We start from the raw sequence: 12,755 nt of genomic DNA, 5'->3' as shown, positions 1-12,755 counted from the left end.
CTGTGGGAATGCCAGAGATGCCCATGCTTGACTCAGAACCCTGGGAGTACCTGTGCCCATAGCTCCTGTCCCACAGATAGCCTGCAAGTGTCCTGAAACCCTCTTTCCTGTTTGCAGCCAATAAGACTAGTAGTTACTGTGTGTGGATGGCCTGCTGGGTGTGAGAACTGCCCTAGATACCTTACATGTGTCAGTCTTTCTTTAACCATCACGTGACATATGGGTTGTGGTTTTCCATTTTGCAGATGAGAAAACAGCCTCCAGGGTGTCTTCAATTCAGGCTTCCCTAGCAAAGTACCATTGACTGCATAGTTTAAACAACAGAAATATATTTTCTCACTTTTCTGGAGGCTGGAAGTCCAAGATTGGGGTGCGTCAGTTTCTGGTGAGGGCCCTCTTTCTGGCTTGCAGACAGCTGCCTTCTTGCTGTGTTCTCATGTGGCAGAGAGAGAGATAGAGAGTTGCAGACACCTGCCTTCTTGCTGTGTTCTCATGTGGCAGAGAGAGAGATAGAGAGAGCCCTCTGGTATCTCTTCTTATGAGGACACTAACCCCATCATGGAGGCCCCACCCTCATGACCTTGTCTAAACCTGATCACCTCCCAAAGACTCCATCTCCTAATACTATCACATTGGGTGTCAAGGCTTCCACATATGGATTTGAGGGGACACAATTCAGTCTGTAGCACAAGGGTTGACTGATGTGGTCACATGGCTACTGAGTGCAAGAGCCAGGTCTCAGCCAGCACTGTGGAATCCAGGACTGGGGCCCGGGGGCAGTACTATGAAGTCCTTACTGCCACACTATAGCATCTTATGAGGTCCACATGGGAACACAGCCACCCTTGGCCCTGCAGGCTGTCCTGACTGGGCTGAGATTCTGGAGGAGCTTGAGGTCTTCCTCCAAACTCATTAGAAACAGAACTTTTCCTAGGGTGTTTGTATGGTCACACAACAAGGCCAGTTCAGCAGAGAATGTTTCTAGGAAAACAGTTCTTTTTGTTCGTTATCTTCTGTAAGGTACAGGGGGAGGTGTGGACCTGTCCCTCAAGTTCAATCACCAGCCCTCTTTTTTAACCTGAAAACCAGAAGTTCTAAAGCCATCAACACTCACAGATATATCCCTCTGGATACTCTCCCATAGAACTGGAACCAATATTTAGGTTGTTTTAAGTGTAATATAACTTTTTTCTTCAGCTTGATCCATCTATATTGACAAGTGCTCTTTGAATATAGATGGTGTGAGATGGGGATAAGAAATGCCACAGAGGCCAAGACGTATTTGCAGGAGGTGAACTAAGTAGTCTGCCTACCTGTTGCCCTTTTTTGATGAACTACTGTATACATATGATATGCATATATCAGTCATGTAAGAGTGTTTTTACATAAGATTGAAAAAGTAACACATCATCTGTGGAACAGAGTCCAAAAATAGACCTAATATAGGAATTTAATATATGATAAAGGTGGCGTTTCAATTTAGTGGGAAAAAGAATGTTTTATTGTTTCAATAAATAGTGCTGGTATAACTGCTTATCCAGCTGAAAGGGGGGAAAGCACAGCACTAGATGCCCTACCTTACATCAGTTACAAACATCCCCATGCCAATGTTAGCTTGAAGCATAAAAGAATAATAACATTTAAGAGAATAAATGTATAATTTGGGAAGACCTTTAAAAGTTAAGTGGGAAATCCAGAAGTCATTAAAAAAAGAGCAAAATTTTGGGTGTTGTAAAAATGGAAAAACTTTGTTCAGTAAAAGGCATCATAAACAAGTCATAATGCAAACAGACTGAGAGGAAATATTTGCAACAAAAATTGTTGCAACATAAATTGGCTTCAGTCCCTAATATACAAAGATGGCTTACAAATTGATTTTTTTTTTTTAAGTCAACCCAATAGGCAGAAACTGGGCAATGGATATCAACAGTTCAAGGAAAGGAAGTCCAGATGGCCCAGAAAGAAAGGAAAGGCCCTTAACCTTGCTACTAGGGAAATGCAATTTGGAATTTCATAACTGATCCTTTTCAAAACAAAGGCCCTTAAGACTTTGTATATTGAGTCCAGACACAGGGATTTCACTTGGAAGGAAGGAGAAGCAAACACTTTTTTCTCATGGAGGATAGGCACGAAAAGAGCTGCTAGTATGGATCTCGGCCACACTTCTACCACTGTGGGTCAAGCCTCAGGGGTTGCGGCTGACTAGAAAGGTGTCTCCAGTCTAGAAATGCAGAGCATAGAGATGTGCACGAGGAGGTGTGCCCAGCACCCTGCGGGACCAGCCACTTTCTCTCAAAACTGCCAGAGGCACACAGTGAAAAGTGGGACAGAAACATGTACCTGTGTTCTGGAGGCCCTGCTGGTGGCCCGCAGGAATGTGTCTGGAGCTAGGGGGAGGGGCCACACCTCTGGGAGTTTCCCTGGCAGAGATGGAAGGTGCTGTACGGTTGGCACATGACAAAAGCCTCTTGATTTTTTCAATTTTGGGTAGAAAGTTGAGGCCCACACCTGGTGAAAAGGAGAGACCAGCTACAAATGCTTTTCTGCAGCAGGGCTATTCTCTCAGGCTGTTGACCTCGGGTAAGGTAAGGGATTATCTATACTTGTTTGCAGATGGATAGTAAAACTTCAGGTAGATTTATATACATTCAAGTAGTCACGTTGGCACAATGGCCTTGTCCAAAAATAATTTGTACAGCCATTTTTACAGTAAAATTCAGACCAGCCTAGTCATAAATAGCTTATGAATAAATAATTACGGCTCATAAATACCTTGAGCTGTGCTCTGCCCAGCCCAGTTTCCAGAGTTTCCATTCTGGGCCAGGAGGTCTATGTCAGGTGTTGCCTCTGTTTGCAGTATAAGTCCTTTATTCCATCCGTCCATTATTTAAAGAGGCTTCATAAACACCAAGGTGAAACTTTAAAATGGGAAAGCACAGAAGCCATGTGTTCAGAACATGTTCTCTGGGAAGAAAGTGAGCCTTTCTTATTCTTGATGTTCTTTCCATGGGAATTAGGGCTGAAGTTGATCATTCTTTTTCATTGAAAAAAAAAATTCTTTTTGAACATTTTTGTTGTAGAACAAGGACTAGTACAAAGCTGTCTTTAAAAGTCTGTTATACATTTATTTCCATAGGGACCATTCGCGTGGCACTAGCTGGGCAAATTTTCCAGGCGCCAATATCTGTATTCCGTTATCGTCTCTCCCAGAACATTCTCTGATGCCAGATTACCCCATTACCATTGAGACTGCAGCTACATATGTGGAGAAAAGCCAGAGTTAAGGAAGGAGCTGTGATCAAGGGCAGAGGGACATCGTTTCAGCCCTGCAAAAGAATTCTAGCTTCTCTATCTCATGTGTCTGGCAGAGAACCAGCTGAGAGGGCTTTGAGGCAGTTGTTTTACCTTGAATTTGAGCTGAAAGGGACCCTCAGGGGTATGCTCTCCCTGCCTTAGGAGAAAGGAGAAGGCACTTCAGAGATTCTGCTGCAATCCAACCCTCTGATTCCCATCGGTTTCCAAGCTCTCCCCACATTCTTTCTCAACTCACACACTCTGGTGCCATGGAAACAGCAAATTTGGTGTGATTTTAATAGTAATCTCATAATTAGCCTAATTAATGAAATCACTTAAATATACTAGAGAGTTGTTTTTCAGAGAATGCCATCCTAGGAAGCATAAAAACCAAGCCCACATTATTATTTTTCAATTAACTAGCTTTTTTTTTAACATCTTTATTGGAGTATAATTGCTTTACAATGGTGTGTTAGTTTCTGCTTTACAACAAAGTGAATCAGTTATACATATACATATGATCCAATATCTCTTCCCTCTTGCATCTCCCTCCCTCCCACCCTCCCTATCCCACCCCTCTAGGTCGTCACAAACCACCTAGCTGATCTCCCTGTGCCATGCGGCTGCTTCCCACTAGCTATCCACCCTATGTTTGGTAGTGTATATATGTCCATGCCACTCTCTCACTTCATCACAGCTTACCCTTCCCCCTCCCCATATCCTCAAGTCCATGCTCTAGTAGGTCTGTGTTTTATTCCCATCCTATCCCTAGTCTCTTCATGACATTTTTTTCTTAGATTCCATATATATGTGTTAGCATACGGTATTTGTTTTTCTCCTTCTGACTTACTTCACCCTGTATGACAGACTCCAGGTCTATCCACCTCACTACAAATAACTCAGTTTCATTTCTTTTTATGGCTGAGTAATATTCCATTGTATATATGTGCCACATCTTCTTTATCCATTCATCTGTTGATGGAAACTTAGGTTGCTTCCATGTCCTGGCTATTGTAAATAGAACGACAATGAACATTTTGGTACATGACTCCTCTTGAATTATGGTTTTCTCAGGGTATATGCCCAGTAGTGGGATTGCTGGGTCGTATGGTAGTTCTATTTGTAGTTTTTTAAGGAAACTCCATCCTGTTCTCCATAGTGGCTGTATCAATATACATTCCCACCAGCAGTGCAAGAGGGTTCCCTTTACTCCACACCCTCTCCAGCATTTATTATTTCTAGATATTTTTGATGATGGCCATTCTGACTGGTGTGAGGTGATACCTCATTGTACTTTTGGTTTGCATTTCTCTAATGATTAATGATGTTGAGCATCCTTTCATGTGTTTGTTGGCAATCTGTATATCTTCTTTGGAGAAATGTCTATTTAGTTCTTCTGCCCATTTTTGGATTGGGTTGTTTGTTTTTTTGTTATTGAGCTGCATGAGTTGCTTATAAATTTTGGATATTAATCCTTTGTCAGTTGTTTCATTTGCAACTATTTTCTCCCATTCTGAGGGTTGTCTTTTGGTCTTGTTTCTGGTATCCTTTGCTGTGCAAGAGCTTTTAAGTTTCATTAGGTCCATGGAAATAACTAACTTTTTTAATTGAAGAAGTAATACATGTACATGGTAAACAAAATTTCTGAACTGCACCAAAGGGCATGGAGTGAATATTCAGTCTCCTAGTGTTACCAAAACAAATTCAGGTCCACTCGCCCACATGCAGTAAAGCCAATCTACTGACACCAGGTTGTAGTGAAGGAAAAGTGCAGTGTTTATTGCAGGCACCAAGCAAGGAGACCAGGCAGCTAGTTCTCAAAAGGCCTGAACTCCCCAAAGGCTTTCAGGGAAAGGTTTCTAAAGACAGGGTGAGGGAGGGGGATTATGGGGTATGTGATCAGCTCGTGGACATTCTCCTCATTGGTTGGTGGTGAGGTAAGCGGGAGTCAACCTCATCAACCTTCTGGTTCCAACCGGTCTGGGGACTATGTGCTTGTGGGCAACATACAGGTAACTTCTTCCACCTGGTGGGGGATTCAGTATCTGCAAAACAGCTCAAAGGACATGGCTCAGAATATTACCTATAGCTCTTGAGGAGGAACTAAAGATCCTTGACTTTGTCTAATAGCTAAACTATTATTTTGTCTTGCTTGACTGTTTTCCTTTCTTTCTGCATTTTCTCAACTTCTCTGATGAAATGTACTCTTTGGAACTTGGGGAAGCCTAGGAGGCTACAATTTTTCTACTGACAAGAGGCAGGAGGAGGACATGGGGTTGGGAGGGGCTGTTCTGGGAAGGCCCCCTAGGGTCCTGCTCCATTACACTAGTAATTCCCTTCTCCAGAGAAAACTATGGAATTTCATGTGTCTATGGTAGCAACTGTGTTTGCGTCTGACATACATTATAACATATACACCACATATGTGTATTTGTGGTGTGTATACACATGCCTATAACAACATGTAACATATACATATGGGTGTGCATGTGTGGTATGTGTACACATGCTTATAACACCTTATAACATATGTGCATGCACATAACTTCATGACGTGTATGCATGTGTGTATTGTGCATGCACATAACATCATATAGCATACAGTGTGTACATGCACATAACTTCATTTAACAGATGCATGCATGTGTGATGTGTGCACATGCACACATCATATAGCATGCATATGTGCATTGTAATGTGTGTGCACACATGCATATAACATACCTAAATTCATGGGAGGGTGTTTGCTCTCATGTTTGCATATGTTTTGTGGTACACAAGTTAAACCTTCTAGATACCTAATTCCACACCTTGCTTTTTTGATTCACCAATAGCTCTTGAGTATCTCTTCATACCCATACATGTAGACCTGCCCTGTGCTTTGTAATAGTTGTATATAATCCCATTACTCATTTAACCAACTCCCTGTTAGTGGACATATAAGCTGTCTTCTACCTTTGCTATTACAAAGTGTGCCACTGAGTGTGCTTGTTCTCACATCTTTACCATACGTGCCAGGATGTCTGTAGGACTGTTTCCTAGAATTAGAATCCCTGGGTCCAGGAGATGAGCACCTCATTCTGATAGACTTGTCAAAAGTGCCCTCCAGAGGTTGTACCAGTTTATACACCTCCAACACTGTGATGGTCCAGAATTATTTTCAAATGTACAGTCTGCTTTGCCATTTCTTTGCAGCATGTGTGCTGGAATTTCCTGCCTTCCTAAGTGAGTCTTTGGAAGTCCTTTGTCTGAATGACAACCACCTGGATGCAGTCCCACCCTCGGTTTGCCTACTGAAGAGCTTATCAGAACTCTACTTGGGAAAGTAAGTACACAGCCAGAGCAGTTGCACTGGCCCTTCTGGTCCAGGGAAGCAGAATGTCCTTGTGTAAACCACCTGAGGACGTGGTAGCCAGGGAGAAATAATCCACCTATGTACCAAGAAGCAGCAGTTGGATTTTCAGAGCCAGGCTTAGTCAAAGAGGCGAGGGAAGGGAAGGCAGAGGTAGTGATGCAATGATGCCTTCTTTGCTATTTCACTCATTTATAACGAGAAGAACCCCTCAATCATCCATCCTTTCATTTACCAAGTACCTACTGCCAAGCACTCCTGGGGGATTCAGACAGTGTGCAAAATTTGATGAAAATATCAAAGGTTACATTGCGTTGTCAAGAAGAGGTAGTGATCATCCCTAGGATAGTGTAAATGATAGAAGAGATGGGAAAGTTGGGGGAGGGGACCCTGTTCTAAGCCATGGGGATTTGCAGAAGACAGAGCTGCCATTTGTACCACTGGTTTCTCAAGGAGAAAGGCTTTGGAATTAGTATTTAAATGGAACACTTGAGATCAGGGCCCACGATGTTGGGCTTGGGCTACAGACTGTCAGTGGCCCCCACAGGCCCCAGAGGCTGATTGGCTGCTCTGTGTGTGTTCTCCCATGGTGTGTGCGTGCCCTCAGCAATCCTGGCCTCCGAGAGCTGCCTCCTGAGCTGGGGCAGCTGGGCAACCTCTGGCAGTTGGACACTGAAGATCTGAACGTCAGCAATGTGCCTGCAGAGATTAGAAAAGAAGGTAGGTCTTCCTCAGCGTCACCCCCTGGAAAAGGCACTCAAGTCCAGTTGTTAAGGGCCTGGGGTGGAAACAGCTGGGGGACCTGTGGAGCCCACCTCTGGCTCCCGTGTTTGGGAAAATGCTGTAAAGTTATCCAGAACTCAATGGTTGCTGTGGACCGTTGTATTGCAGTTGACCATGTGATCAAACTATCTATGACCTGTAGTAGCAAGGATGCTGTCTTTAGATCCTTGATGTTTAGACTTCACTTTTGGGGTGATTCATATCATGCCTTCCCTCCATAGACCCAATAGTCTTCTCAGCTCACCCAATTAGAACACACAGAAAGTGTTCCTTGCAGACAGGACTTTGTTTCTCAAGAGATGTGAGCATGTTCCCACCTATGTCAGCAGCAGCATCCACTCTCCCCAACTGTGATTTTGCACAGGCCCCAAAGCAGTGCTGTCTTATCTGCGTGCTCATCTGCGGAAAGCGGAGAAGTGTAAGCAGATGAAGATGATCATCGTGGGTCCTCCGCGTCAGGGCAAGTCCACCCTCCTGGAGATCTTACAGACGGGGAGGGCCCCCCAGGTGGTGCACAGCGAGGCCACCATCAGGACCACCAAGTGGGAACTCCAGAGGCCGGCTGGCTCGAGAGCCAAGGTCAAGGATGGTTGGTGTGCAGAGTCCTTGTGGGAGGGAGGGAGCTTCCAGGGCCCTTTCTCTTTCCTCTCCAGAGAGCCCAGGATTTTCTCAGCCTGGTATCTGAGGCCCAGGATATTTGCAGGGGTCACTGTGTGTGTTTCAAACCAGCTCCTACCAAGGGCAGTGAATAAATTCTGAACATGTCCTTGTAGTTTTTCTGTTATAGCTAAGCTGAGGTTCCAGGCCAGTGTTTCTTAACCCTGGCTGATGGTTAGACTGCTTTGATGAGCTTTTAAAGACAGCAGTGCCCAGGCCCCGAAGACTGTGATTCAAATGGCCTGGGATGGGGCCCCTCCCCAGGGCTGAGAATGAACTACTGCTGTAGGAGTGATATATACTAATACCTGCCCCTAACAGGAAGGCTGAGAAGGCAGCCCCAGCATGAATGCACTGTCCTCAAAACCTGCTTTCACCCCAAGTTCTGAAAGGTCTAGTTTCTAAGCCCTATTTAAAATGAGTCCTTCAATGAACCTATTAATCATCCTGTTTTTCATTCAGTATGAGACAAATGAAAATTGTCTTGCACTTGAATCAGAGCAAAGAGCCTGTGGAATATTGGTGGGATGGACTATAGCACAGGTCTGAGCTATTTCTCCCGGCACAGGGTGTGAATAGACGCCAATGATACCTCCCTTACCTGTTGCTGTATTTGTGGGTACACGTAACCACACAGGGATACAGGTGCAAGGAGGCTATTTGTGGAAAACTCAGCGACCTTGAGGCCAGAGGCTGCATGATTTTCCCTACAACCCCCAGCACAGGGCCAGCTAGAGATCAGTTTTATTGCAGTCTTTCACACAAAATCACTTGAAGTCAGGGAAATCCAATTCAAGTCATGAAACATTTAAGCTGAATGTATATTTTAATATGGACTGAGAAACTAGTTCTCTAGAGAATGGAGATCTGCCCATTAGGGCCAGATAATTAACACCAGCCCTGCCCCCTTTCCCAGAACACCCCAGGAGTGAACCTAGCTAACGCATGTCCAAAGGTTCTCGAAAGTAACCAGAATCTGGATTCTCTCCTGCTTTTTTAAGCAATTATTCCATGTCACTTTCTTCCAGCTGTTCTTAAGCAAATAGCTGTCCGAGGTCTGAGGGGTGAATTAGTATTTCCACTTTTCCTGACCTTCGGCTGCCCCCACTTCCTTTCTGCCATCATTCAAGTTTCTCCCCACCCCATTCATTGAAGGACAACCACCTGATCTTGTGAACACTGAGTTCCATAACTCTCTATGTGGCTGAGCCTTCAGCCAGTTTAGAACAGCTGTCCATTTTCATCTTTACACCAAAAAAGCAGGTCAGCACGCTGTGTCTTGGAGGCCAAACTGCAGCATGGTGGGAACGATTCTTTGCCACAGAAAAGTGCAGCCTTAGCTACTCGGGCCAGACTCTGACCTCATAAAACGATAGAGAAACCACCGTTTACACAGCCTTTTCCCGGAGCCCAACAACTAATCTTTTGTTAGATTCCCACATCAGGGCCATTTCCCATCATGCTTGGTGGGCACTGCCCTCTGACCTGCACAGTTCAGAAGCCTGTCTGCTTGGCCTTGCCCTCACTCGGATGGAGGTTAAGCCTTGGTGTGAGCACTGCCGTCAGCCCCCGGCTTCCTCTGGCAGGATGTCTCCTAACTGTCTGCAGCTGAGATGGAGGCAGACAGTGCCCTCCAACGTTCTGCAGATACCTCTGCCCGTGGGACCCAGCCTTCCAGGACCCCCTGCTCCCATAGCAGTAGATGGAAGCCCCCAGAAGCCCACCTCTGAACCACTGGGCCCCCTTCCCTCCCTCAGATGGCTGGTTCCTGAGAAAAACAGCAGGACAGGCCGTGCTTTTCCACGGCTGTGCATTTACCAGGCCCCCATGTACAATGTTCAGAGTGATTAGATATCTCAATTTGATTGACTAAAACCCTGGCTGCTAAAATGTCTCCCTGTTGCTGCCTTGTTGCTCAAGTAGGTTGAGTCTGTGGAGTTCAATGTCTGGGACATCGGTGGCCCCGCCAGCATGGCCACAGTCAACCAGTGCTTCTTCACAGACAAGGCCCTGTATGTGGTGGTTTGGAACCTGGCACTGGGGGAGGAGGCTGTGGCCAACCTTCAGTTCTGGCTTCTCAACATCGAGGTGAGGGGGTGCCAGCCCTTCAGTTCTCAGTCCTCAGGACATTGCAGGGGCCCCGCCGCTTCTCAGGGGGAAAAAGGAAAAAAGGAAATGGTTAGGGAGAAATGCTTTGCACTTTGCTGGGCTGTCACGAGGCCCCAGAATCACAGGTCACTGTGAAGCACTTAAAACCCTCCTGGGCCACATGGTTGATGGTGCTCTTGTACTTTTCTCCTTCCTTAAATTTAAGAGCCCCACATCATGGACCCACGAGGGGAACGGGGCTCCCCTCTTCCAGTGGAAAGGTGACTTGGGCCAGAAGCTGGGGTGCTGTCTGAAGGGATCACAGATGGAGGCCCCAGGGAAGGTCACAGGCCCTCACACAACCCCTAGTGCATGGCAGGCCCTCAAGGTTCTCAGAGAGGAGTGCAGGGTGCAGCAGGGTGATGGTTGAGGGCCAGGGCATACAGGGTTGGCACATCCACTGCCTAGGGAATTGTTCCCGTCCCCAGCCAGACTCTCTCTCACAGGCCAAGGCCCCAAACGCCGTGGTGCTGGTGGTGGGAACACACCTGGACTTAATCGAAACCAAATTCCGCGTGGAGAGAATCGCCACGCTGCGCGCCTATGTGCTGGCACTCTGCCGCTCACCCTCCGGGTCCAGGGCCACCGGCTTCCCAGACATCACCTTCAAACACCTACAGTGAGTGTCCCATGGCAACCTGCTCATTCCCACCTGTCGCAGGGATGTGGCTGCCGGCCCCTCACTTGTCCATCTCCCTGGGGACACCTGCTCTGCCTGCAGAGGGCTCCTGAGGCAGGGGCTGTGCTCCTCTGTTGCCCTGTCCAGGGTGAAGGGTGGTAGCTGGGCCCCCAGATCAGATGCAGCCCTAGGGAGGGTGAGGAGCTGCCAGAGGATTTGCAGGGCAAGGCCTGGAGACACTATCTGTGCTTCCTGTCCAAGTCTCGCCACCCCCAGGGCCAGTGCTGAGTGTGCATGGCCCCAGTGGGACCACGAGATAGAAACTCAAACACCACCCATCACATTTATTGATCATTGATCAAGAACAGACCCCAGGTGTGGTCCTGGTCCTCCCAGTGTGTCTGAGTGGTCCAGAAGGGCTGGGATGGGGAAGGGCCACAGGGTGGGTTTCAGGATGGGCCAGTGCTGGTGGGACCAGTGTCCTTGGTGTGTTGATTCTCCCACTCCTGTCCTTGGATTCTCACAACAGCTCTGCTGGTTATGGAGATTGTTGTGCCCACTTTGCAGATTATGAAACTGAGGCTCAGCTAGTAAGTGTTCTCTGACTGCTACCCTGGGGGCTCTTGGGTTCCCTCGCTCTGGGTTAAGTGCCATGGACATTGGTGCATGGGTCAGCCTGGAGACATGCCATGTGGCTCAGAGTACAGGATGGGGCTTTCAGGAATTCCTCGAGTGCCCTTGAGAATGCCCCCTGGGGCCTGCGATGATAGGAGTGCTGGCTCTGGGTCAGAAACCTGAGTCCCACTCAAGCCTGCTTCTTTCCAGCTTGTGTTCTTGGGAGTCACCTTGTGCCTGCATGCCTCACTTTCCTCCTCTGTAAAGTGGGTACATTGGGAAGACAGACTAAAGCAGCACGTTGTGGTGCCCCCAGCACCATGCTTTGCATCAAGTAAGGCCTCATTAAATTTCAGTGTCTATCTCTCATGAGTTTTCTCAACTTGCCAGTGTTTGGGACGAAACACTTAGGAAAACAAGAGGCACTGCAGTGCTTATCAGAGAGGGGAGGTACGATTATTAAGCATGGTTCTTTTTTGCACTCACAGCGAGCTTTCCTGTAAGAGCCTGGAAGGTCAGGAAGGGCTGCGGCAGCTCATTTTCCACGTCACGTGCAGCATGAAAGACGTGGGCAGCACCATCGGCTGCCAGCGACTCGCGGGGAGGCTGGTGGGTACCTCTCATCCCCTTGAAGCCAGAGGGGCCTGCTTCCCATGTGTCAGGGGAACTGTACCTCCCTCTCTCTTTCTACTGTAAAACACATGTGCTGTATATAGTGTGTGGTCCCCATGTGGGCAGTTTCTTGGGGGAAGGGAGGGGTGGGACAGTGACAGGAAGCATTCCACCTACTCAGTCCCCTGGAGGGTGGCAGACGAGCCAGGCTGGCTGGGCACACCTGAGGGCCCAGCCTTTCCCACCTGTCGCAGATACCCAGGAGCTACCTGAGCCTTCAGGAGGCCGTGCTGGCAGAGCAGCAGCGCCGCGGCCTGAGCGATGATGTGCAGTACCTGACGGACAGGCAGCTAGAGCAGCTGGTAGAGCAGATGCCTGGCAGTGACATCAAGGACTACGAGGACCTACAGTCCGGTGGGTGGGCTGGGAGGGTGGGCAGGGAGAGGGGATCAGGTGGCTACCAGCAGGCACAGGGCCCTGGAAAGGGGCACTCAAATTTTTCACTGCTCTGCGCATGTCTGCAAATGACTGCAAAGACACTTCAGGTATCAATTTCAGGTCACAATGAATTTGCAAAAATGGAATCCATGAATAATGGAGATCAGCACATTGGCAAGAGTTACAAGATGCCTCTTGAGAACATGTGAAGGGCCCCATGTGTTGGGAGTGTTGGTT

General features: G+C 47.4%; 1 protein-coding gene across 10 annotated transcripts in view; it reads left to right on the top strand.

Moving 5' to 3' along the window:
- Positions 1-12,755, top strand: part of LRRK1 (leucine rich repeat kinase 1) — a 134,445-nt gene that overhangs the window by 71,785 nt on the left and 49,905 nt on the right. For all 10 annotated transcript variants that reach the window (XM_067029481.1, XM_067029479.1, XM_067029480.1 and 7 more), the window contains 7 exons: positions 6,490-6,619; positions 7,254-7,366; positions 7,794-8,008; positions 10,010-10,174; positions 10,681-10,853; positions 11,957-12,077; positions 12,335-12,494. In XM_067029481.1, coding sequence (XP_066885582.1) covers positions 6,490-6,619; positions 7,254-7,366; positions 7,794-8,008; positions 10,010-10,174; positions 10,681-10,853; positions 11,957-12,077; positions 12,335-12,494 — 1,077 coding nt within the window. The remainder of the gene's footprint in view (positions 1-6,489; positions 6,620-7,253; positions 7,367-7,793; positions 8,009-10,009; positions 10,175-10,680; positions 10,854-11,956; positions 12,078-12,334; positions 12,495-12,755) is intronic.

The sequence above is a fragment of the Kogia breviceps genome, chromosome 3 (genome assembly GCF_026419965.1).
Source record: "Kogia breviceps isolate mKogBre1 chromosome 3, mKogBre1 haplotype 1, whole genome shotgun sequence".
In the NCBI taxonomy this organism is placed as follows: Eukaryota; Metazoa; Chordata; class Mammalia; order Artiodactyla; family Physeteridae; genus Kogia; species Kogia breviceps.
The sequence above is the reverse complement of the archived record's forward strand: the minus strand, read 5'-3'. Positions and strand labels throughout refer to the sequence as shown.